General features: G+C 48.8%; 1 protein-coding gene across 1 annotated transcript; it reads left to right on the top strand.

Annotated features, from left to right (window-relative positions):
* Window positions 1-2,784: 2,784 nt before the first annotated feature.
* aig1 (androgen-induced 1 (H. sapiens)) lies at window positions 2,785-24,629 on the top strand. The gene is made up of 6 exons (XM_007906334.2): window positions 2,785-2,968; window positions 12,809-12,964; window positions 13,314-13,415; window positions 20,768-20,883; window positions 22,988-23,151; window positions 24,339-24,629. The coding sequence occupies exons 1-6, from the start codon at window positions 2,828-2,830 to the stop codon at window positions 24,377-24,379; spliced, it is 720 nt and encodes a 239-aa protein (XP_007904525.1). The 5' UTR covers window positions 2,785-2,827; the 3' UTR covers window positions 24,380-24,629.
* The last annotated feature ends 732 nt before the right edge of the window (window positions 24,630-25,361 follow it).

Raw genomic sequence — 25,361 nt, 5'->3', positions numbered from 1 at the left:
TTGGTGCTGATGCTGTAGTTGTGCTGATGCTGTAGTTGTGCTGATGCTGTAGTTGGTGCTGATGCTGTAGTTGTGCTGATGCTGTAGTTGTGCTGATGCTGTAGTCGGTGCTGATGCTGTAGTTGGTGTTGATGCTGTAGTTGTGCTGATGCTGTAGTTGTGCTGATGCTGTAGTTGTGCTGATGCTGTAGTTGGTGCTGATGCTGTAGTTGGTGCTGATGCTGTAGTCGGTGCTGATGCTGTAGTTGTGCTGATGCTGTAGTTGGAGCTGATGCTGTAGTTGGTGCTGATGCTGTAGTTGTGCTGATGCTGTAGTCGGTGCTGATGCTGTAGTTGTGCTGATGCTGTAGTTGTGCTGATGCTGTAGTTGGTGCTGATGCTGTAGTTGTGCTGATGCTGTAGTCGGTGCTGATGCTGTAGTTGGTGCTGATGCTGTAGTTGTGCTGATGCTGTAGTTGTGCTGATGCTGTAGTTGTGCTGATGCTGTAGTCGGTGCTGATGCTGTAGTTGTGCTGATGCTGTAGTCGGTGCTGATGCTGTAGTTGGTGCTGATGCTGTAGTTGTGCTGATGCTGTAGTTGGTGCTGATGCTGTAGTCGGTGCTGATGCTGTAGTTGTGCTGATGCTGTAGTTGGTGCTGATGCTGTAGTCGGTGCTGATGCTGTAGTTGTGCTGATGCTGTAGTCGGTGCTGATGCTGTAGTTGTGCTGTTGCTGTAGTTGTGCTGTTGCTGTAGCTGTGCTGATGCTGTAGTTGTGCTGATGCTGTAGCTGTGCTGTTGCTGTAGTTGTGCTGTTGCTGTAGCTGTGCTGTTGCTGTAGTTGTGCTGTTGCTGTAGCTGTGCTGTTGCTGTAGCTGTGCTGTTGCTGTAGTCTGTGCTGATGCTGTAGTCGGTGCTGATGCTGTAGTTGTGCTGATGCTGTAGTTGTGCTGATGCTGTAGTTGGTGCTGATGCTGTAGTTGGTGCTGATGCTGTAGTCGGTGCTGATGCTGTAGTTGTGCTGATGCTGTAGTTGTGCTGATGCTGTAGTTGTGCTGATGCTGTAGTTGTGCTGATGCTGTAGTTGTGCTGATGCTGTAGTCGGTGCTGATGCTGTAGTCGGTGCTGATGCTGTAGTTGTGCTGATGCTGTAGTCGGTGCTGATGCTGTAGTTGTGCTGATGCTGTAGTCGGTGCTGATGCTGTAGTCGGTGCTGATGCTGTAGTCGGTGCTGATGCTGTAGTTGCTGATGCTGTAGTTGTGCTGATGCTGTAGTTGTGCTGATGCTGTAGTTGTGCTGATGCTGTAGTTGTGCTGATGCTGTAGTTGTGCTGATGCTGTAGTTGTGCTGATGCTGTAGTTGGTGCTGATGCTGTAGTTGGTGCTGATGCTGTAGTTGTGCTGATGCTGTAGTCGGTGCTGATGCTGTAGTTGTGCTGATGCTGTAGTTGTGCTGATGCTGTAGTTGTGCTGATGCTGTAGTCGGTGCTGATGCTGTAGTTGTGCTGATGCTGTAGTCGGTGCTGATGCTGTAGTTGGTGCTGATGCTGTAGTTGTGCTGATGCTGTAGTTGTGCTGATGCTGTAGTCGGTGCTGATGCTGTAGTCGGTGCTGATGCTGTAGTCGGTGCTGATGCTGTAGTTGTGCTGATGCTGTAGTTGTGCTGATGCTGTAGTTGGTGCTGATGCTGTAGTCGGTGCTGATGCTGTAGTCGGTGCTGATGCTGTAGTTGTGCTGATGCTGTAGTTGTGCTGATGCTGTAGTTGGTGCTGATGCTGTAGTTGTGCTGATGCTGTAGTTGTGCTGATGCTGTAGTCGGTGCTGATGCTGTAGTTGTGCTGATGCTGTAGTTGTGCTGATGCTGTAGTTGGTGCTGATGCTGTAGTTGTGCTGATGCTGTAGTTGGTGCTGATGCTGTAGTTGGTGCTGATGCTGTAGTTGGTGCTGATGCTGTAGTTGGTGCTGATGCTGTAGTTGTGCTGATGCTGTAGTTGTGCTGATGCTGTAGTTGTGCTGATGCTGTAGTTGGTGCTGATGCTGTAGTTGGTGCTGATGCTGTAGTTGTGCTGATGCTGTAGTTGTGCTGATGCTGTAGTTGTGCTGATGCTGTAGTTGTGCTGATGCTGTAGTTGTGCTGATGCTGTAGTCGGTGCTGATGCTGTAGTTGTGCTGATGCTGTAGTCGGTGCTGATGCTGTAGTTGTGCTGATGCTGTAGTCGGTGCTGATGCTGTAGTCGGTGCTGATGCTGTAGTTGTGCTGATGCTGTAGTCGGTGCTGATGCTGTAGTTGTGCTGATGCTGTAGTCGGTGCTGATGCTGTAGTTGTGCTGATGCTGTAGTCGGTGCTGATGCTGTAGTTGTGCTGATGCTGTAGTCGGTGCTGATGCTGTAGTTGTGCTGATGCTGTAGTTGGTGCTGATGCTGTAGTTGTGCTGATGCTGTAGTTGTGCTGATGCTGTAGTTGTGCTGATGCTGTAGTTGTGCTGATGCTGTAGTTGTGCTGATGCTGTAGTTGGTGCTGATGCTGTAGTTGTGCTGATGCTGTAGTTGTGCTGATGCTGTAGTCGGTGCTGATGCTGTAGTTGGTGCTGATGCTGTAGTCGGTGCTGATGCTGTAGTTGTGCTGATGCTGTAGTTGGTGCTGATGCTGTAGTTGTGCTGATGCTGTAGTCGGTGCTGATGCTGTAGTTGTGCTGATGCTGTAGTTGGTGCTGATGCTGTAGTTGTGCTGATGCTGTAGTCGGTGCTGATGCTGTAGTTGGTGCTGATGCTGTAGTTGTGCTGATGCTGTAGTTGTGCTGATGCTGTAGTTGTGCTGATGCTGTAGTTGGTGCTGATGCTGTAAGGAATGGCGTTGATACCTTCCCAGGTGCTGCGCCTCGCTATACTGCTCTCCTACCTCTCTGTCCTCTGTACCTTCAAAGCCCTGGACATTCCGGCCCATCAGACCTACGGTGGCAGCTGGAAATTCCTGACCTTCATCAACCTGGTAAGAATCATCTTCCTCCTCCTCCTCCTCCTCCCCTCTCTCTCTCTCTCTTTCTCCTTCTCCCTTTCTCCTCTCTCTGTGGGAATCTCTCTCCCTCTCTCCTCTCTGTGTTTCTTCTCCCTCTGTCTCTCTCTCCCCCCCCACTGTCTCCCCCCCCCTTCTCTGTCTCTCTACCCCCCCTCTCTGTCTCTCTCTCCCCCCCATCCCCCCATCTCTGTCTCTCTCTACCCCCCACCCCCTCTCTCTGTCTCTCTCCCCACCCCCTCTGTCTCTCTCCCCCCCCCCCACCCCTCTGTCTCTCTCCCTCTCTGTGTCTCTCCCTCTGTGTGTGTGTGTGTGTGTGTGTGTCTCCCTCTCTGGGTCTCTTCCCCTTTCTGTCTCTCTCTCCCTCTCTGTGTCTCTCTGTCTCTTCTCTGTGGGAATCCTTCTCTGACTCGTTCTCTCTGCTCTTTCCATTGCTACCTTCTCTCTCCCTCTATTGCTGTCTCACTCTATCTCTCCATCACTGTGTCTGTCATTGTGCATCTATCTCTGCTTCTCAGTGACTATCTCTGTGAGTCCCTCTCCCTCTCTGTATGTATCTGTTTCTCTGCCTCTCTCTCTCTCTCTGTCTCACCCCATTCCTGTCTTTCTCTCTTTTAATCAGTGTATCTGCCTCAATCTCTCCCTTTCTCTCAAGATGTGTGTGACACTCTCTCTCTCTCTGTATCACTGTGTGTGTGTGTCTGTATACCTATCACTGTCTCTCTCTCTGTGTTTCTCTGGGTCTCTTTTTGTGTCTTTAGTTGTTTCACTGTCTGTCTCTCTCTCTTTCTCTCTGTCTCACTCTATCCCTGTCTTCCTCTGTATCTGTGTCCCTCCATTTGTGGTGTGTGTGTTTTTGCCCCTCATTCTCTCTCTCTCCCTCTTATGTATCAGTGTGTGTGTTTCTCTCTCTCTCTATCTATGTATTAGTGTGTGTTTCTCTCTATCTATCTGTGTATCTCTGGGTGTGTCACTCTCTCTCTCTGTCCCCTACTCTGTATCTCTGAGAGTGTGTGTGTGTCTCTCTATCTCCTGTGTATTTGTGTGCAACTGTGTGTGTGTGTGTCTGTCTCTCTATCTCCTATGTGTCTGTGTGTGTATCTGTCTGACTCCTGTGTATTTGTGTGTGTCTGTGTGTGTGTGTGTGTCTCTACCTGTTATGTATTTGTGTGTGTCTGTGTCTGTGTCTCTACCTGCTGTGTATTTATGTGTGTGTCTTTCTCTATATCGCCTGTGTATTTGTGTGTATCTGTCTCTCTTTCTCCTGTGTATTTGTGTGTGTGTCTGTGTGTGTCTCTCTACCTGTTATGTATTTGTGTGTGTCTGTGTGTGTGTCTGTCTCTCTCCTGTTGTGTATTTGTGTGTGTCTGTGTGCGTGTGTCTCTCTACCTGCTGTGTATTTGTATGTGTGTCTCTCTCTCTACCTGCTGAGTATTTGTGTGTATCTGTCTCTCTTTCTCCTGTGTATTTGTGTGTGTCTGTCTCTCTATCGCCTGTGTATTTGTGTGTATCTGTCTCTCTCCTGTGTATTTGTGTGTGTCTGTGTGCGTGTGTCTCTCTACCTGCTGTGTATTTGTATGTGTCTCTCTCTCTCTATCTCCTGTGTATTTGTATGTGACTGTGTGTGGGATGTGTGTCTGTTTCTCTATCGCCTGTGTATTTGTGTGTATCTGTCTCTATCTCCTGTGTAGTTGTGTGTGACTGTGTATGTCTGTCTCTCTATCTCCTGCGTATTTGTGTGTGGTCTCATTCTCTCTATCTCCCGTGTATTTGTGTGTGACTGTGTGTGGGTGTGTGTACCTGTCTCTCTATCTCCTGTGCAATTTTGTGTGTCTGTGTGTGTGTGTGTGTGTCTGTCTCTCTATAATTCATAATTAACAACTAATAATGATCCGTACGTTTGGTATAACACCTTTGACACCAGAAGGACATCCCAAAGTGCTTTACAGGAAATACTGTTAACCCTGCAAGCCATAGCCCCACCGGGTAGGGAGGTCCCAGCTGGACAAGCAGCGGGAAAGCCGGCCAGACAGTGCTCTCAATGGCAAGCTTTGCAGTTTTGAGCTGGTGAGCCTCCAGCAGTTCCCCCAACACACGCTCTCGCCAACCTGTACCTCATACTCTCCGGAATTAGTGAAAGCAGGATATGTTCCTCCGGAAAGAGAATGCACATTCCGTTCCAAAATGGTCAAGAGAAGAGTTACAGGAATCGGATGTGGAGCTCGCTGCCAAAGCTGTGGTTGAAGTAACTCGCCTCAAGTATTCGAGAGGAAACTTGATGCTCGCATGAGGGAGAAGGGAATTTTTATTTTGCTCAGCCGGGTATCTGACACGCACCAGGAACCCATCACCAGGCTCATGAGTCTCCAAACCGAGCTGAGAATCCCGTGTATCCCACCTACACCGGGAAATCCCAGAGAGAGATTGTTGGAATGGAATACATACTCTCTTCCTGGAGGGACCAGAACTCTGCAGCTCGTGTACTGTCCCGCACCAGGCTTCGGGACCACACCACTCCCACCCTCGCTCACCTCCACTGGCTCCCCATCCCCCAGAGGATCGAATTCAAGATCCTCATCCTCACCTACAAGGCCATTCACGGCCTCGCTCCCTCCTACCTCTCTGACCTACTATCCTCCTAGTTACGTGCCCGTACCCTCCGTTCCTCTGGCTCCGGTCTGCTCCACATCCCCCGCCCCAACCGCCCTACCATCGGTGGCCGGGCCTTCAGCCTCTCAGCCCCGAGGCTCTGGAACTCCATCCCCAGTGTCTTTGCCACCTCCTCCCTTTCCTCCTTCAAGGCCGGTCTCAAGACGTTTCTCTTTGACCGAGCCTTCAGCTCCCCTCTCGACTCTCTACCCCCTCCTCACTCCTTCCCTTCCCTCACCCTGACCATTTCCCCCCCTGCTCGGGTCCTGACCCAACTGTACAGCGCCTTGGGACGTCCTCCCGACGTGAAAGGCGCTCTATAAATGGAATCTTGTTGTTGTTGATGTTGATGTATCCTGCTGACATAATTCCAGAGAGTATTAGGCGCAGGTTGGCGAGAGCCGAGGCTTGGGGACCCCAGAGTGTGCGTTGGGGTAACTGCTGGTGTCTAACCAGCTAAAACTAGCGTTTCGCCCACAAAATATACAGTCGGTTCGCTTTACAGTATCTTCTGTGAAGTGCTTGACATGTTGACGATGTGAAGTGGTTTGACTTTGTACTTTGTGGGCAAAATACGGCAGCCAATTACGCACAACAGTGCCCGACAAACAGAAACCTCGGTTTAACATCTCATCCAAAGGACGGCACCTCCGACAATGCAGTGCTCCCCCCAGCACTGCGCTGAAGAGTCAGCTTAGACTATGTGATTCCAAGTCCCGAGGTGGGGCCTTGAACCCACAACCTTCTGACTCAGAGGCGAGAGAGAGAGAGAGCGCTGCCAGTGAACCACACTGAATATAATCGCTACCAGATGCAGGAACAGTTGCATTGCATCAAAATGCTCGAGGGTGTCACAGCTGAGCTGAATTCCCTCACCTCTGGAGCCCGAATGCTGTAGGTCGAAGCCCCCACATCGTGGTCGTTGGATGCACAGTCCAGGTTGACTGACCATCCGGTGCAGTGCTGTGGTGGAAGCGCTGCACTGACAGAGAAGCTCGCCTTCAGATGAGACGTTAAACCGAGGTCCATGTTGAAGATCCCATGGCACTGTTGGACAAGAGAAGGGATTTTCTCTCTCCCGGTGTCCTGGCCAACAATCCCCTCCCCCCACTCCCAAATAAAGCCAATCATGACTGTTTTGCGGGACTTTGCTGTGCAAAACATGGCTGCCACGTTAGTTAGCCCGCAAAACACGCAGTCACTACACTTTACGGTATATTCTTGAGACCTCTGGAAGATGTGATAAGGTGCTCTATCAAATGCAAGAATTATTATTATATTATTATCTGAATCTGCCACGGTACACTATCCTTTGTGAAGTGCTGTTTAAATCCACGTTGTTGTTGTTTTTCCTCCTGTCTGTTTGTGTTGCCCCTATTTTAAAGATACATCCATAAAATACTGAGAGAGGACTTATTTTCTCGGTCCGTCAGGTGACTGACACACTTGCCTCGCAAGTGAGAGGACGTGGGTTTGATTGCCGGGCAGGGCGATACCTTAGGCAAGTTTCCCTACTATACACGTCTCTGTTTACCCAGTAGTATGTAAGAACCGGGTTGTAGGTCAACTGGCGGATCACTTTCCTGGGGTAATAATCCCTCAAAAAAATAAGAATTTCATCACTGAATCCATGACTGTTGGTGGGACACTACTGTGCGCAATTTCACTCATAAAACATAGAGTCAATTCACTTTACAGTATATTCTGTGAAGGGCTTTGAGATGCGCTTTAAGGTGTTGTATCAAATGAAAGGATTACTATTAATATAGGAACCTAACACTGTACTTAAGAGTCTCCAAACCAAGCTACAAAGAGTATTGTATTTACATGCACACCTCCCAGTATTTGCATTGGAATGTGCACTCTCTCTCTCTCTCTCTCTCCCATGAGGGACGCACCCTGCCTAACCTTGGAAAGTAGGAGGTGTAGGTTGGTTAGAGCCGAGGTGGGCGTGAGGGGAGGGTGGGAAAGAGTGAATGCGCACTGTGGGGTAACTGCTGGAGTCTAACCAGCTCAGACTGCAGAGCTTGCCATTGAGAGCACTGCCTGGCCAGCTTTTCCCGCTGCTTGTCCAGCCAGGACCACCTTATCTTTAAGAGCTTATGGCTTGCGGGTTTTAATGGGAGCCGAGTGGGACGAGTCCCACCAAAAATAACTACTCTTGGGCTTCTCAGGGAAGTTACGTTGAACTCTTGCACGGTCTTTCTAATTAGTTAGGCAAGTCTGTGCTTGTGGGAGAGCCTGACACTGACTTGAAGCAGAATATTGATGGCTTCATTAGCTCAGTGTTGGGCTGGTTAACATATTCAGCTTTAATGTCCGGAATCTCATTACTTCGTCCTTTATCACCTCAAGGTTGGACTATGGGAACTCTCTCCTCGCCGGCCTTCCTGGCACCTCCCTCCACAAGCTGCAGGTCATTCAGAACTCTGCAGCTCGTGTACTGTCCCGCACCAGGCTTCGCAACCACATCACTCCCACCCTCGCTCGCCTCCACTGCCTCCCCATCCCCCAGAGGATCAAATTCAAGATCCTCATCCTCACCTACACCGCCATTCAAGGCCATGCTTCCAGCTACCTCTCCAACCTACTATCCCCCTACCTACCTGCCCATACCCTCCGTTCCTCTGGCTCCGGTCTGCTCCACATCCCCCGCCCCAACCGCCCTACCATCGGTGGCCGGGCCTTCAGCCTCTCAGCCCTGAGGCTCTGGAACTCTATCCCCCAATGCCTTCGCCGCCTCCTCCCTTTCCTCCTTCAAGGCCGGTCTCAAGACCTTTCTCTTTGACCGAGCCTTCAGCTCCACGCTCGACTCTCTACCCCCTCCTCGCTCCCTCCCTCCCTTCCCTCCCCTCACCCTGACCATTACCCCCCAATGCTCGGGTCCTGACCCAACTGTCCAGCGCCTTGGGATGTCCTCCCGACGTGAAAGGCGCTCTATAAATGGAATCTTGTCGTTGTTGTTGTCCTCTGTGGCACTAGAAATTACCATTGACACGTATCCAAGAGCTTCGATACGTTCTCAAGACGTGAAATGGGAATGGCATTGTTTTGATTTCCACCTGAGTCTGGCTGAGTCAGTGGCTCACTCTCGCCTCTCACTTAGGAGGTTGTGGGTTCATGTCGGGACTTGCAACCCGTGTAGTCTAAGCTGATGCTCCAATGTTGCATCGTCAGAGGTGTCGTCCTTCGGATGAGACATTAAACCAAGGTCCCATCTGCTTGTCCAGGTAGATATTAAAGATCCCGTGGCTCTATTCGAAAAGAGAAGGGAGTTTCTCTCTCTCTCTCTCCCGGTGTCCTGGCCAACAAACCCCCAAATAAAACTGGGAATTTGTTTCCTGGCTGTTTGTGGGACGTTACTGTGGACAATTGTGCTGCCGCTTTTGCCCACAAATGCACAGTCACTGCACTGCATTGCAATTCCTGCGAGCCGTCATTAGACCATTCTGGTCCAGATAAAACTGATCACTCATAACATAACACAACATGTGTTATGGAGCAGGAATAGGCCATTCGGCCCTTCGAGCCTCTGCCCCGCCATTCAATCATGGCTGATCTTCTAATCTAACTCCAGCTAATAACCTGACCCTGACTTAGCCCCATATCCCTTAATCACTCACTTCATGGCTGTTTGTGGGACTTGCCGAATGCAAATTGGCTGCTGCGTTCACCTACAAAACACACAGTCACTACAGTCGGTTGACGCATGAGGGTGCCTCATTTGGGGGGGATTGACAGCCAGGACACTGGGAGAGAGAAACTCCCTTCTCTTTTGGAATAATGCCCTGGGATCTTCAACACCCGCCCGCACAGGGAGACGGGACCTCGGTTTAACGTCTCATCCGAAGGATGGCTCCTCTGACAATGCAACACACACCCCCCCCCCACCCAGCGCTGCACCGGAGAGTCAGCCTAACCTGGGCATAGCACAAAATCCCAATTTGGGGAGGACGGGGGGCTTCAACCCGCAAACCTTCTGACTCCGACGCTCACTGAGCCAGGTAAATGCAAGGAATTGCTGTCAAATGTAGTGACTGTGAATTCTGACAGCTGGCACCTAACAGGCTGGGTTTGACTGTAAAACACTGGGGATAAACCTAACCTTGACATTTCAGTTGACATTTCCTGAGGCGAATGGGCCAAGTGGATCAGGGAAGAGGGATGGGTGAGATAGGTAAGAAGGAGGGATGTTCTGTCAGGTCCAACTGTATGTAGCTTTCTCCACACCTGAAAGGGAATATTGATTCCTCTCAATAGGATGGAAAGAAACAACCAATGATTATTTTTAAGATCCATTTCACTTTCGAAAGGTCTTTACAAGCTTTGCTGTAACAGCTCTCAAGTGCGCATTTTTACATGCAAACATTTTACACATAGCAAGGTCCCACAAACACAGAGCTCCTGTGGGGAGCGAACACCAGTACACAAAACCATGCGAATGACCAAGTTGGTGTCACCCCAGGACACTCTGCACTCTCACCTCCCAGTCAGAAGGTTGTGAGCTTAAGCCCCACATTGGGCCTTGGCTGACGCTCAAATACAGTGCTGGGGGAACGTTACATTAACGCAGGTGCCATCCTTCGGACGAAATGTTATATTGATAATAATAATCCTTGCATTTGATGTAGCATCTTATCATGTCTCGAAGCACTTCACAGAATATACTCGACTGCGTTATGTGGGCAAAACACGGCAGCCAATTGCGCTCAGCAGTGTCCCACAGATAGTTGTGGATAATAATGTTTTTTGGAGGATTATTACCCTTGGAAAGCGATCCACCGATTGACTAATGACCAGGTTCCTAGTTAGTGCTGCAAACGGAGGCCTGTGGAGTAAGGAAACTTGCCGAAGGCTTCATCCAGCTCAGGAATCTAACCCGGGTCCTCTCGCTCGCGAGGCGAGTGGTTTAACCAATGTGTTACAACATGGGCCTCTGAAATTCTCTCAAGAGACTCTGTCGAACCCCATCATGTATTTAAAACCTCTAAAGGATTCCACATGCATTGAGGCATTCTTTGCAAAAGGCACTGGCTGTCAGAAGGTTGTGAGTGCAAGTCCCAACACGATGGAGAGAGCAGGGGAATGGGATGAGAGTAGAGAGCTCCAGTGGAGGAGCGAGCACAGTTGTGAGTGGATGCATTGAGCTCCTCCTGTGAAGTCATTTCTATGATTCTGGAAGAAAGAGCGAAGCTGAGAGTGTGTTGGGGTTTCGGAGGAGTTAATTTCCATTGTGTTTGGAATTGCGGTGGAAAGATTATTCCAGAATGATCTCAGCTGGGAGGCGTCCCAAAAAATGGAATTAAGTTCCACATGTGTGCCAGGCGATGTAACACGTGCAAATGATTTCTATTCTGATTAATCTCTCACTGGGACCTACTGATCCATGCCTTAATTTTGTAATAATCTAATAATTTTGGTAGGAACACTTTTGTTGGCCGATTGGCGGATTGCTTTTCTGGGGATAATAATCCCTTCAGATAAAGACTTTTTAAAAAAAATTGGAGTGTTTCCAGTGTCGGCCGACAATCCAATACTGTGCTGGGGGAGAGACCCAGTGTCGGAGATGCTGTCTTTCAGGTGAGACGTTAAACAGAAGTCCTGACTCTGCCTGTTCCACAGGATGTTAAAGATCCCATGGCACTATTTCAAAAAGAGAAAGAGGTTTCTCTTTCCCGGTGTCCTGGTTGGCACTTCCCCAAATACAATAAGTCATTCACTTTATGCCTGTTTTTCTGGTCAGCCGGGTGTCTGACACATGCAGAAACCTGTCATCGTGCTTAAGAGTCTCCAAACCAAGCCGAGAATTCCAGGCATCCCACCTACACATGGAAATCCCAGAGAGAGATTGTTGGAATGGAATGCGCTCTCTCTCCCTGGAAGGACGCACCCTGCCTTTCTAATTCCGGAAAGCATTAGGCGCAGGTTGGCAAGAGCCGAGGCTTGGGGAGTGTGTGTTGGGGTCACCGCTGGCGTCTAACCAGATAAAACCACATTTCTTGTCATTGATATCACTGTCTGGTAAGCTTTCCCACTGCTTGTCCAGCTCGGACCACCACATCCATTAGTGCTTTGGCTTGCGGGGCTAACAGGAAATGAGTGGGAGGATTCCCTGCCCCCAGTGACTGTTTGTGAGACGTTCACTGTGCTAAAATTGCCTGCCCTGTTTGCCTCCAAAAAAAATAACTTCACAATATATTCTGTGAAGGGCTTTTGAGGCGTCCGAATGACGTGATAAGGTGCTATATCAAATGCAAGGATTATTACTATAAAATACACAATTCTACACTTTACAATAAAATCCTCTGAAGCATTTTGAGACGTGCTGACAATGTGATGAGGGGCTGCGTCAAATGTAAAGCTTATTTATAAGCCTTGCATTTATTATTTGCAACCGTAACCTCCAAATATCTCAAACCCTTCAAGGGGAATTGCTGTCAAATGGCTGTGTATTTTTAGGTCAACATTAGTAGGCGAATCTCAAAGCGTTTGATAGATAACACTGAAGTTGAGAGACTGTGATTTGCAGACAAATGCGATAGCGTTCTAGAGCACTCGAGTGTGGCGGAGCCAGGACACAGAGCCAGGGGGAGGGGGGAGATTACCACTGGTAGCTACGGTTGAAGAGGAAATGCAAATTACTTTTGTGCAGCACATGTGGGAGTCCTGTAGCGTATTGGTTAGAGCGCTCGCCTCGCAAGCAAAAGGACCTGGGTTCAATTCCCGGGCAGGGCAAAACTTTGGGCAAGTTTCCTTACTCCGCATGGCTCTGTTTACCCAGCAGTAAGTAGGAACCTGGTTATTAGTCGATTGGTGGATCGCTTTTCCGTGGGTAATAAATCCCAAATAATTTTTTTTAAAATAATAAATTGGTTACTCAATCCACGACTGTTTGTGGGACACTGCTCTACACAATTGGCTATTTCGAAGAGGAGGGTCTTGAGCCAGGACTTGAGTGAGGCAAGCGAGAGAGCAAGGCGAAGGGAATGTGGGATGGAGTTCTGGTGGGTCGGGACAGAGAGGCTGAAGGCCTGACCGTCGATGGTGGGAGTGAGCCAGGCGGGGGACGTGGAGCAGGACGAGGGCGGGGGTGATAGGGTCTCGGAGCTCAGAGATTCAGGGCGCAGTGCCTGAAATCACGTAACACACGGCTTTGTTGCTCGTCAGGTGATCCAGACGGTTTTCTTTGGAATCTGTGTCCTGACCGACCTGTCCAGCCTCCTGACCCACGGCAGCGACGATCAGGAACAGCAGAGACAACTGAGGAAACTCATCTCCCTCCGCGACTGGCTGATGGCTGTCTTGGCCTTTCCCACCGGCACGGTAAGCCCAGCGTCTGGGATGTTCCCTCCACTCCTGAGCAGCACGCACTGGGCTATGGTTTCCTAAAAAAAAATTGTAAAAAATCGGTCGCTCAATCCACGACTGTTTGTGGGGACGCTGCTGTGCGCAATTGGCTGCCAGGTTTCGCCCACACAATATGCAGTCGATTCACTTTACAGTATATTCTATGAAGCTCTTTGAGACGTCTCAACGACGCGATAAGGCGCTGTGTCAAATGTAAGGCATATTATATTATTACCCTGTGAAGTGCTTTGGGATGTCCTCATGGTGTGTAAGGTTATAATTATTGTTATATAACTTAGACACTGTTGTTAACTTGGGTTTGCAGGTTGTCGTCATCATGTTCTGGGCCCTGTACATGTATGATCGGGAGATGGTTTATCCCAAGATCTTGGACAGTTTTATACCACAGTGGGTTAATCATGGGATGGTGAGTACAGAGGGGAGAGGGATTTTTCCAAGTGCACTGACCAACAACTGAAACATGTGGAAGCATGATGACTTAGAAGCTCTTCATTGCATTCGGTAATCTTTCCTGGTGTCCCGGCTGACAAGCCGCCAGATAAAATTGGTCACTGATTTCGTGGGACGTTAAGTGGAACATCGCTGTGCGCAAATTGACTCATTTCCAAAGCAGCTGGATGCTGTAATGGGGGGAACAGTAGGGTGGGTGTTCTGGAGAGATGAGATCAGATGGGCCAAAGGGTCTTATTATTCCCCAAACATCTCATGAACTAAAATAATCTTTCCTCCGCTCTGATAATCACAAGGCAGAAGTGTCTCTGTGGTTTATTTGGCCTGAAAAAGCCAAGGCAGTGTATATATATATATACACGTGTGTGTGTGTGTGTGTGTGTATAGTCGAAAGTAATATTCAGTTTTATGGTCCTTTTTGTGCACATGTTTTGTATTTCTTTCCTTGTGCTTGGTTTGTTTGTTGACACCTGCAGGCATGGCAACTGCACTCACACCCATATCGTGCAGAGACTAATATCTGTAAAGTGTGGTCACCTTTGGCAGATACAGGAACCCTGCAGTGAGCGACACACACTCTGTGACGCTCACGCACAGGTTTCCTTGTCCCGGAATCCTTACTGTCTGTACCACAACTCAAAGCCATGAAGTTATCGATGGTAAAGCTGGAGGGAACCAAATGAAAGAAGAAAGGAAAGAAAGAGAGAGAGATTGAAAGAAAGAAAGAAACAAAGAGAGAGATAGAGAGAGTTAAAGAACTTGATTAGGTTGAACTTGATTCAATTCCCAGGCGGGGGGCAAAATCTTAGGCAGTTTCCTTACTCCACACGCCTCTGTTTACCCAGCAGTAAGGAGGAACACGGTTGTCAGTCGATTGGCAGATCGCTTTCCGGGGGTAATAATCCCTCTATATACAAAAAATTGGTCACTCAATCTATGACTGTTTGTGGGGACTGTGTTGTGCGCAATTGGCTGCCGTGTTTCGCCCACAAAATACACAGTCACAGCACTTTACAGTACATTCTGCGAAGCGCTTTGAGACGCCTCGAAGACGCGATAAGGCGCTGTATCAGGCGCAAGGATTAGTATTATTATGCATTTCCCACGTGCCGAGCTGCCTCTCTGCGCTCCCTGTAAGCTCCCTGACGTCTGCCAGTTGACCGATGGAGTTGCCTGTTGGGCGGAACTTTCCGGTAGGCGGCCAGAGGCCCAATGAGGCTCTCGAGGCTGCTTCCTGCAATCCCCGGCGAGACTCTTGCCAAAAATTCCTCGGAATTTCCAAACACGAGGACTCCGGAGACAGAGAGATTGGTTCAGACTGCGGTGCTGAATACTAAACACATTCCGTTCCTTATTTGAAGACTGATGTAATGTAATGTGTGTGTCAGTCTGGCTCAGTGGGAGCGCTCTCGTCCCTGAGACAGAAGGTCGTGGGTTCAAGCCCCCACGTCGAGACGTACAGTACTGGGGGGGGGTGTTTGTATTGACAGAAGTGCCGTCGTTTGGATGAGACGTTAAACCGAGGCCCTGGCAGACTGGACGTTAAAGATCCCGTGGCGCTATTTCAAAGGAGAAAAGAATTTCTCCCTCCCGGGGTCCTGGCCAACAATTCCCCCAAATAAAATTAGCCGCTCACTTCACGCTATTTGTGGGGACGCTGCTGTGCGCAATTGGCTGCCGCGTTTCGCCCGCAAAATACACAGTCACTGACTTTACAGTATATCCTGTGAGGAGCTTTGAGACGTCTTAACAACATGATAAGGCGCGATGTCAAATCCAAAGATTATTATTATTATTAATACCGCAAAACCAAGCTGAGTGGAGTGACTGCCAACCCCCAGTGCCTGGTCTGTCCTTCCTTGTCCTGCCGATGAACCAGTCCGAGCTGTGCTGTCATCAGCAGTGAGTGCCCTGGAATACTGTGGACCGGCCTGGAGACCGTCACAGAGGGTGAGCTCGATACTGATACTCCATTGCCAAACATGTCAGTTATTTACCTCCTCCCCTTAACCCCTCCCCAGGATGATTGGCACTAGTTGGTCATTTAAATCCAACTGGTTACCATCCTCCTGGGGGTGGGGGTTGTGGGGGGGGTAAATCGAGGTCAGGGTTGGATGCAGAGCAAAGGAGAAGGAGTGCTGTGCTGTACGGTGGTGGGGTTGGACATTGTAGGACACCGCTGTGTGCAAATCGGCTGCTGCATTCACCTGCAAATACACAGTCACTACACTTTGCAGTAAATTCTGTAAAGCACTTTGAGACGTCCTCCTGACATGATAACAACAACAAGACAACAACAACAACAACAAGATTCCATTTATAAAGCGCCTTTCATGTCAGGAGGACGTCCCAAGGCGCTGCACAGTTGGGTCATGACCCGAGCAGGGAGGGAAATGGTCAGGGTGAGGGGAGGGAAGGGAGGGAGCGAGGAGGGGGGAAATGGTCAGGGTGAGGGGAAGGAAGGGAGGGAGCGAGGAGGGGGGAAATGGTCAGGGTGATGGGAAGGAAGGGAGGGAGCGAGGAGGGGGGAAATGGTCAGGGTGAGGGGAGGGAAGGGAGGGAGCGAGGAGGGGGTAGAGAGTCGAGAGGGGAGCTGAAGGCTCGGTCAAAGAGAAAGGTTTTGAGACCGGCCTTGAAGGAGGAAAGGGAGGAAGCGGCGAAGGCACTGGGGGATGGAGTTCCAGAGCCTCGGGGCTGAGAGGCTGAAGGCCCGACCACCGATGGTAGGGCGGTTGGGGCGGGGGACGTGGAGCAGACCGGAGCCAGAGGAACGGAGGGTACGGGCAGGTAGGTAGGGGGATAGTAGGTTGGAGAGGTAGGAGGGAGCGAGGCCGTGAATGGCCTTGTAGGTGAGGATGAGGATCTTGAAATCAATCCTCTGGGGGATGGGGAGCCAGTGGAGGCGAGCGAGGGTGGGAGTGATGTGGTCGCGGTGTCTGGTGCGGGACAGTACACGAGCTGCAGAGTTCTGAATGACCTGCAGTGTGGAGGGAGGGCCGGGAAGGCCGGCGAGGAGAGAGTTCCCATAGTCCAGCCTTGAGGTGACAAAGGCGTGAACCAGAGTTTCAGCCGCGTGAGGGGTGAGGTAGTGCCGTAGTCTGGCGATGTTCCGGAGGTGATGGAAGGCGGTGCCGGTTGTGGTGCGGATGTGAGGGAGAATGGACAGCTCAGGGTCGAACAAAACGCCGAGGTTCCTGATGGCTTTGAGAGGTGGAGAGTGCAGCCTTGGACAACAACAGCTCGCACTTATACATGCAGCGCCCTCCATGCAGGGTAGCGTCTCAGAGCGCTTAGAGCACTATATCAAACTGTAAAGGATCATTTTTATTATTATATGAATTCCAATTCCCGACGTGGGGTTTGAACCCACAAGCTTCTGACTCAGAGGCGAGAGCCCTACCCCCGAGCCAGGCTAACGACCACCTGAACAGGCAGATGGGGCCTTCGGTTTAACGTCTCATCCAAACGACAACGCAACATGACCCCAGCACTGCACTGGAGCGTCAGCTTGGACGGCGTGAATTCATATCCAAATACACGTAAAGGCAGAGAGTCAGTCAGTCCAAATCTTGTGTTTTACTAACTCTTCCCCCACCCAACCCCTTCCGCCACCCCCACCCCCACAACCCCATCCCCTTCCTCTCGAAGGAAATTTGCTTCCCTTATCCATGTGAATCTTGGCAAAGATTTCTCCATCCCAGCTGCCTCCCATTCTGTCCAGCGGGAGCTCAGCTCTGGAACACGCACAGAACCATATGGGCAGCATTAGTGGCTTACTTCCCTTTGAAGAGTTTTGTGTACAGGGTGTTCGCAATGTCCTGTTACCGCCCACCCACCCCCCCACCCCCCACCCCAACCCCGATGTTTTTTTTACACACAGTGCACTGACCAACAACTGAAACATGCAGGAGCGCGATGATGATTGTAGTTAGAGGCTCTTCATTGGATTCAGTGCAAGTGTTTTACTGTATTCAGACACGTTTAGATATTGCCCTATTGAAAAAGAGAAGGGAGTTTTTCTCTCTCTCTCTCTCTTTCTCTCTTTCTCTCTCTCTCTCTCTCTTCCTCCCTCCCGGTGTTCTGGCTGACAATTCCCCCAAAATAAAATTGGTCCGTCACTGTTTGTGGGACACTGCTGTGCGCAACTGACTGCCGGCTTTCGGCCACAAAATGCACAGTCACTTTGCAGTCTCGTGAAGCGCTTTGAGACGTCTCGACGACACGATAAGGTGCTATATCAAATGCAAGGATTATTATTACTATTATTATTAGACGTCCAGAGGATTGGTCTGAGAGAACGCCATCATTTTCATGGCAGATAATGATCTTTCGCCATGTTTGGTGTGACATCTTCCGTAACGTGGAGATAATAACAATCCTTGCATTTGATATAAAATTTGAAGGGATAATTACTCCCGGAAAGCGATCTGCCAATTGACTAACAACCGGGTTCCTAAAATGTGGTAAAATGTGGATGGGGTGAGGAGGAATCCGCTGGTATCAAAAGCAGGGGGTAACAGGACTTTGTGAACACCCTCGAAAGAAGTTCTTCCATTCATTTCTACACTCCAATAATAATAATCATTTACAATGGGAAAAATAAGGATCCAGAGAAGATCAGGAAATATATCGAGCTACAAAATGCAGATCTATGTGGCAATGTAAAACAAACATAGTTCCCATAATCATCAGCGGAACTGGGACTGTTAATAAGACTCTTCAGAAATGGCTTCACACGATACTTGGTGAATAAAATATCAACCTCCCGCAGAAAGCAGCTATTTTAGGATGTTCAGATACAGTAAGGAAAATAACATCCATTCATATAAACTTTGGCAGTGTTGTTGGTCTGGCTGATCATCACTGAAAAACATTACCTCTACATAGTAATTGGAACTGTAGTAACATCATAATAATAAATAATAATTCTTCCATTTGATGTGTTGACGTATAATGTCAAATGTGCCAAAGCGCTTCGCTCACTCTCTCCAAAGTCCGCCTGCACCTCCTTCCCTCCCTCCCTCCTCAAGCCCCTCCAACCTGGTTTCCGCCCTGCCCACAGTACAGAGACAGCCCTTGTCGAAGTCACCAATGACTTACTTTCTCTCTCTCTATGACCAGGGCTCCCTCTGCTTCCTTCTCCTCCTTGGCTTCTGCTGCTTTCAACACTGTTGACCACTCCATCCTCCACGACCGCCTCTCTTCCCTCATCCACCCCTGTGAGATCACTCTCTTCTAATTCCTATCCTAACCTACCTGGCCCATGACACCACTCTGTCTCCTCCAACATTTTCTCCTCCCGCCCTCGCCCAGTTACCCGTGGAGAACCTCAGGGCTCTATCCTCGGCCCCTCCTTTTCCTCATCTCCGTGCTCCCTCTCGGTGAGATCATCTGCAGTTGACTTCCACGTGGATGTGGACTAACCCAAATCTCCATGGCTACTCTTGACTCCAGGTCCACTGATGTTTTGGTCACCTGCCTGCCTGACTGATAGACATCAAGGCCTGGAGGAGCATCAATTTCCTGCAGCTCAACATGGACAAGACGGAAGCCAACCTCCTTGGCTTCTAACAGTGTTTCCTCATTTCTGTCTCTGACCTCCTCAAACCTCCCCAACCTCTCCCTCAAACTCACCCAGCCAGTCTGATGCTATTCTCGGGCAGGGCAAAACATTAGACAAGTTTTGTTACTCTACACGCCTCAGTTTACTTAGCAGTAAGTGGGAACTCAGTTGTTGGTTGATTGGCGGATTGTTTTCCGGGGGTAATAATCCCTTGAAAAGAAAATAATAATAATTTGGTCACTCAATCCACAACTGTAGGACACTGACACTGTCCTGTGGAATTGGCTGGCGTATTTCGCCCACAAACTATACAATCAATTCATTTTACAGTATATTTGGTGAAGCACTTTCAGACGCCTTGAAGACATGGTAAGGAGTGATATCAAATGCAAGGATCATTATTATTGTTGCGTCCATTTTGATCCTCAGCTCTCCTTTCTCCCCGATTGTGACCAAAACCACGTTTCTTCAGCTTTCGGCACATCGCCCATAAAATACAGTCACTACAATTACAGTCTATTCTGTGAAGCGCTTTGAGACATCTCAAAGACATGATAAGGCGCTACATCAAATGCAAGGAATACTATTATTATTACATAACGAATACAGTACGTGTAACACTCCTGGTGTAATATAACTTTGAATTCCTATCAGATGGCTGTGGCACACTGATGTGATTTATTTTTGAGTGGTAATTCTTGGAACCTGTCTGTGATATAACACCCCCTCACGGCCCCAGTACACACCATTGGGTTCAGAGGCGGAGTGGGGTTGGACAGGTGTGTCAGCCAAATACTTGAGCCAGTGAGGGGGGGAAGAGAAGGGTTTGAGGTATCTCAATCAAGAGGTGGTGGGTTCGATTCCCAACGTCAGAACTTTGAACTGCGCATTGGCTGACGTTCCAGTGCAATGCTGGGGGGAGCACTGCATTGTTGGAGGTACCTTAAGACGTTAAATGGAGGTCCCACGGCTCTGTTTGAAATAAGAGAAGGGAGTTTCTCTCTCCCGGTGTCCTGGCTGACATGGCTGTTTGTGGGGACAGATTGGCTGCTGCAAAACACACGGTCACTACACTTCGCAGAAAAGGCCTTGAGACGTTTCGACGTGATGCATTGCTATATCAAATGCAAGGATTAGTAGTGGTTAGCTCAGTTAGCAGCTCGTGTTCTCTCCCGCACTAAGCTCCGTTAGCCCCCAATTCTGAACCCAGCTTCACTGACTCCCCGCCCCCAGAGGATAGGGTTCAAGATCCTCATCCTCATCTTCAAAGCCCTCCATGGTCTTGCTCCTCCCTAACTCTGTGACCTATTAAAACAAGACCAATTGCCCACTACCTCAGCTCTCCAGGCACTGGCCTGCTCCATGTCCCCCACCTTGCTCGCCCCACCATCGGCGGTCGGGTCTTCAGCCTCTCTGCCCTAACATTCTGGAACACCATCCCAGAGCCTCTCCGCCTCACCACCTCCCTTGCCTCCTTCAAGGCCCATCTCAAGACCTTCCTCTTTGACCAATCCTCCCACCCACCTTCCCTTCCAGCCCTCTTGATCTCAACGCCTAGCTCGGGTGCAAGCCTCCCATTGTCCAGCACCTTGAGATGTCCTCCTGACATGAAAGGCGCGGTGTAAATGCAATTTGTTGTGTGTTTTTGTTGCTTTACGCTATTGACGGAATGCTTGCTGGCTGCTGCCTTCTGTGTTAAAGTCTCCGTGACTGTTTTTTGGGTGACTTGTTTTGCTGTCTTCCAGCACACGACAGTTCTCCCCTTCCTAATAATTCAGATGAGAACCACACAGCATCGCTATCCCAGTCGTCAGCTCGGGCATGTAGCCGTCTGCCTCTTTTCCATGGCTTACATTGTATGGTAAGTGACCTGACCTCGTGTTCCATTGTAGCCAGAGAGAGACTGGGACTGAAGGAGAGAGGGACCTCAGTTAGAAGCACTCCTGCCTCTGAGTCAGAAGGTTGTGAGTTCAAGCCCCACGTTGGGACTTGGAGTCACATAGTCTAAGCTGATGCTCCGGTGCAGTGCTGGGGGGCTGTTGCATAGTTGGAGATGCTGCTTTCACTCACAAAACACACAGTCACTCCGCTTTACAATAATGATAATAATCCTTGCATTTCCTACAGAGCCTTATCACGTCTTCAAGACGTCTCAAAGAGTTTCACAGATTATAATATAAAGTGGACTGACTGTGTATGATGCTTTGATACAACGCAATGTTGTGATCAGCTGCAATATCAAATACAAGGATTATTATTGTTATTATAATAACCCAAAAGATTTGGTTGACTCTTGCCTCTCACCCCCACCTCCCATACTCCATTCCCCAGGTTATCTCTTTCCAACTGTACAAGCCTCACTTTCCACCCACTCTAAGCCTGTAACATATTGTGCCTTAAAATTTACGATCATGTAGTAATTGTGGAAAATCCGTAAATTTTCCAAGTCTGAGTTTGGAAGCCGGGTTTCCGCAGTTGTTAAAATGTTAAAGATATATTGGCCCTGGAGGGGGTGCAGCGTAGGTTCACCAAATTTATACCAGGGATTAAATAGTTAAATTACGAGGACAACAACACCACCAATATTATATTTGTGTAGCGGCTTTCACGTCGGGAGGACATCACAAGGCACTGGGCAGGTTGCATAAACTTGGTCTGTATTCCTTTGGGTTATAATAATAATAATAATAATCCTTGCATTTGATATAGCGCCTTATCACGTCTTCGAGACGTCTCAAAGCGCTTCACAGAATACACTATAAAGTTAATTGACTGTTCATTTTGTGAACGAAACGCGGCAGCCAATTGCGCACAGCAGCGTCCCACAAAGTCGGGGATTGAAGGGACCAATTTAATATTTTTTTTGGTTGAAGGAATTTATTAACCCCGGAAAAGCGATCCACCAATTGACTAACAAGCGGGTTCCTACTTACTGCCGGGTTAACAGAGGCCCGTGGAGTAAGGAAACTTGCCCAACATTTTGCCCTGCGGAGAATCGAACCCAGGTCTCTCGCTTGTGAGGCGAGTGGTCTAACCACTGAGTTTAGATGGTTGAGGGTTGATCTGATTCAGGTATTTAAAATGATAAAGGGATTTGTCGGGGTAGCTACCGAGAAACTATATCCTCTGGTGGTGGAATAAGGGGCATCATCTTAAAATTAGAGCTTAGCCATTTAGGAGTGAAATCAGGAGGCAGTTTTTCACCTGAAAAGTAGTAGAAAACTAGAACTCTCTCCCCCAAAAGGCTGTGGGTCCTGGATCCATTCACATTTTCAAGACTGAGGGGGATAGATTTTTGTTAGCTTAGGGTATCAAGGAATACGGGGCAAAGGCAGATAATTGGAGTTGAGGTGCAGATCGGCCATGATCTCATAGGATGGTGGTCCTGGCTCGAGGGGCTAAATCCAATTAATCCATAACTCCACTGCCCGCATACCCATCTGCACTAAACTCCGTACCCCCATCACACTGGTCCTCGACAGGCTTCACTGTCTCCCTATTACACATACTAAACAGCGTACCCCCATCACACCAGTCCTCGACAGGCTCCACTGTCTCCCTATTACACATACTAAACAGCGTACCCCCATCACACCAGTCCTCGTCAGGCTCCACTGGCTCCCTATTACCGAACGGATCGATTTCACAATACTCACGCTGGTCTCCAAATCCCTTCATGCCCTGGCCCCTCCCTACATCTCCGACCTGCTTACTCCCCAACCCACTACCCGCTGCCTCCACTCGACTGGCTCTGGCCTCCTGCTTGTCCCTCGTGCCTTCTGTTCCACCATCGGTGGCCGGGCTTTCAGCCATGATAGCCCAAAACTCTGAAACTCTTTCTTTCAATCCATCCGCCTTGCCCTCTCCGTCCCCAACTTCAGCTCACGCCCTATATAAAATGCAAGTTGTTGTTGTTGAGTAGCCTATCCCTGTTCCTATGTCCTGCGTTCCTCTCTCTCCTTCAGGATTTTTTGGATCCAACACATGACTGGTCTCTGGGTCTATACTCTTCTGGAACACCTCAGCTGTCTGATGAAGATTGGGTTCTTTGCTGCTGGAGTGGCTGTGGTTAATGTACTGTACGTGCTGGGAGATATATTAAACAGCTTCATCTGGGACGGCTCGAATGGTAAGTCTTGGCATTGATTTATAATAATATAATAATAATAATCCTTGCATTTGATACAGCGCCTCATCGTTTGGTTGAGACGCCTCAAAGTGCTTCACAGAATATACTGTAAAGTGTATTGACTGTATATTTTGTGGGCGAAACACGGCAGCCAATTGCGCACAGCGGTGTCTCCCACAAATACTTGTGGATTGAGTGACCAAATTATTACCCACAAGAAAGAGTTACACCATTCGACTAACAAATGGGTTCCTACTTATCTCTGGGACCTTAAAATAGTCCTGTGGAGTCCTGCAGCTCCGTGGTTAGAGCAAACGAGAAAGCTGGGTTCGATTCCCGGCAGGGCAAAACCTTGAGTAAATTTCCTTACTCCACACGCCTGATAATAATCCCTCAAGAAAAAAACCAATAATAATTTGCTCACTCAATCCATGACTGTTTGTGTGACGCTGCTGTATGCAATTGGCAGTTATATTCTGTGAAGCGCTTTGAGACGTCTAGAAGAACGTGATAAGCGCTATATCAAATGCAAGGATTATTATTATAAATACCTTAAAAGGAGTCCACTGCTGTGGGGGCAAAGGGTAGGTAAATGGGACTGAAATGATTGCTCTTTAAAAGAGAGCACACACACAATGGGCCGAATGACCTTCTTCTGTGCCATAAATTTCTATGTTCTATATGGGATGTCCTCCCAACATGAAACACTCAATATAAGTACACTACTTCACACTAGCACTTTGCGATCTGTGGGTGGGGTTGGTGGAGAAGGGGAGACTTGTAATAAATGGGTGGGGTTAACATTGAAGGAGTGGATTGTTGTTAAGTGACTGTGCAAAATTGGCTACCGCGTTTTGCCCACAAGTATACAGTCAGTTCACTTTACAGTGTATTCGGTCACTCGCTTTGAGACGTCATAAGGAGCTATACCAAATGCAAGGATTATTATTATTATTACTAGGTGGATGGGTTTCAAGTTGAATGGGCGGAAATGAGTGAATGTTGAATAGGCGAGGCTAATGGTGTGGGTGGAGTTAATAGATACTGAGCGGGGTTTGGAATCAAGGAGGAGGGATTGGGAGGTAGGGGGCTTCCTGTAAACCTTGGCTCCGTTGCGTGGCATCAAAAATGGAGGCAGCGAAACACATTGGCGAAGCTCTATCTCTGGTCTATTCCTCTCTTTCCAGATACAGAAGAGAAGGTGGGAAGCAAGGACAAACTGGAGTGAAGCCAGGGAGGAGAAGACTGAAGATCCCACCCCCAACCCCCGCTCCCGTGGAAACAAAGACAACTGTAGAGGAAAACAGCAGAGATTCCCAAGTATAGGAAGCCTCAACACTCGTCAGTGCCTCTCTTACTCCAGTGAACTTGTGGGAAACTCCTCAGTCGCTCTCTATTGAGTTCACTTGGCCAAGAAGGTCGCCAACACTTTTCAATACGGTCAGAAAAAAAACTACAGCAAAACAATACCAATTCAAGCTCAGAGTCCCTCAAATACAACTTACGCTGGAAGGCTATCTTTCAAGACGTAACTCTTTGACTGGGCCTTCCATCATCCCTCTCCTTTACAAAGTGGAGTCCTGTAGCTCAGTGGTTAGAGCACTCGCTTTGCAAGTGAGAGACCTGAGTTCAATCCCAGGCAGAGGGCGAAACCTTGGGCAAGTTTCCTTACTCCACACGCCTAATAATAATCCCTCCAAAACAAAAACAATAATAAATTGGTCATTTTCAATCTACGACTGTTTGTGGGACATTGCTGTGCGCAATTGGCTGCCGCGTTCGCCCACAAATATACAGTCAATTCACTTTACAGTCTATTCTGTGAAGCGCTTTGGGACGTCCTCCCGACGTGAAAAGCGCTATATCAAATGCAAGGATTATTATTATTATTATTATTATAGAATCATCTGGAATTTCTCTCCCATTGTCCTAAAATATCAGCCAGGTGTCAGCCTGGGTCGGTTGGTAGCACTCTCTCCTCTGAGTTCACAGTCTAGGCTGATCTCCGATGCAAAGCTGTTGGAGGGTGGGGGGAGTGTTACATTGTCAGAGGTGCCGTCCTTTGGATGAGATGTTAAACGAGATCCCGTCTGCCTGTTCAGATGGACTTTAAACATCCCATGGCACTATTTGAAAAGGGTAGGGAGTTTCTCTCTCCTGTTGTCCTGGCCACCAATCCTCCAGATAAATTAATCATTCGCTTCACAGCT

The sequence above is a fragment of the Callorhinchus milii genome, unplaced genomic scaffold, assembly GCF_018977255.1.
Source record: "Callorhinchus milii isolate IMCB2004 unplaced genomic scaffold, IMCB_Cmil_1.0 Scaffold3, whole genome shotgun sequence".
NCBI lineage: Eukaryota > Metazoa > Chordata > Chondrichthyes > Chimaeriformes > Callorhinchidae > Callorhinchus > Callorhinchus milii.
This window is presented reverse-complemented; position numbering and strand designations above follow the sequence as displayed.

Excerpts from the sequence above, each read along its gene's own strand:
- aig1 (XM_007906334.2), top strand. The coding sequence starts at position 2,828 with ATGGCGTTGATACCTTCCCAGGTGCTGCGCCTCGCTATACTGCTCTCC. Across the intron at positions 20,884-22,987 it reads TCCATGGCTTACATTGTATG|GATTTTTTGGATCCAACACA; the intron begins GTAAGTGACCTG and ends TCTCTCCTTCAG. Across the intron at positions 23,152-24,338 it reads CATCTGGGACGGCTCGAATG|ATACAGAAGAGAAGGTGGGA; the intron begins GTAAGTCTTGGC and ends CTCTCTTTCCAG.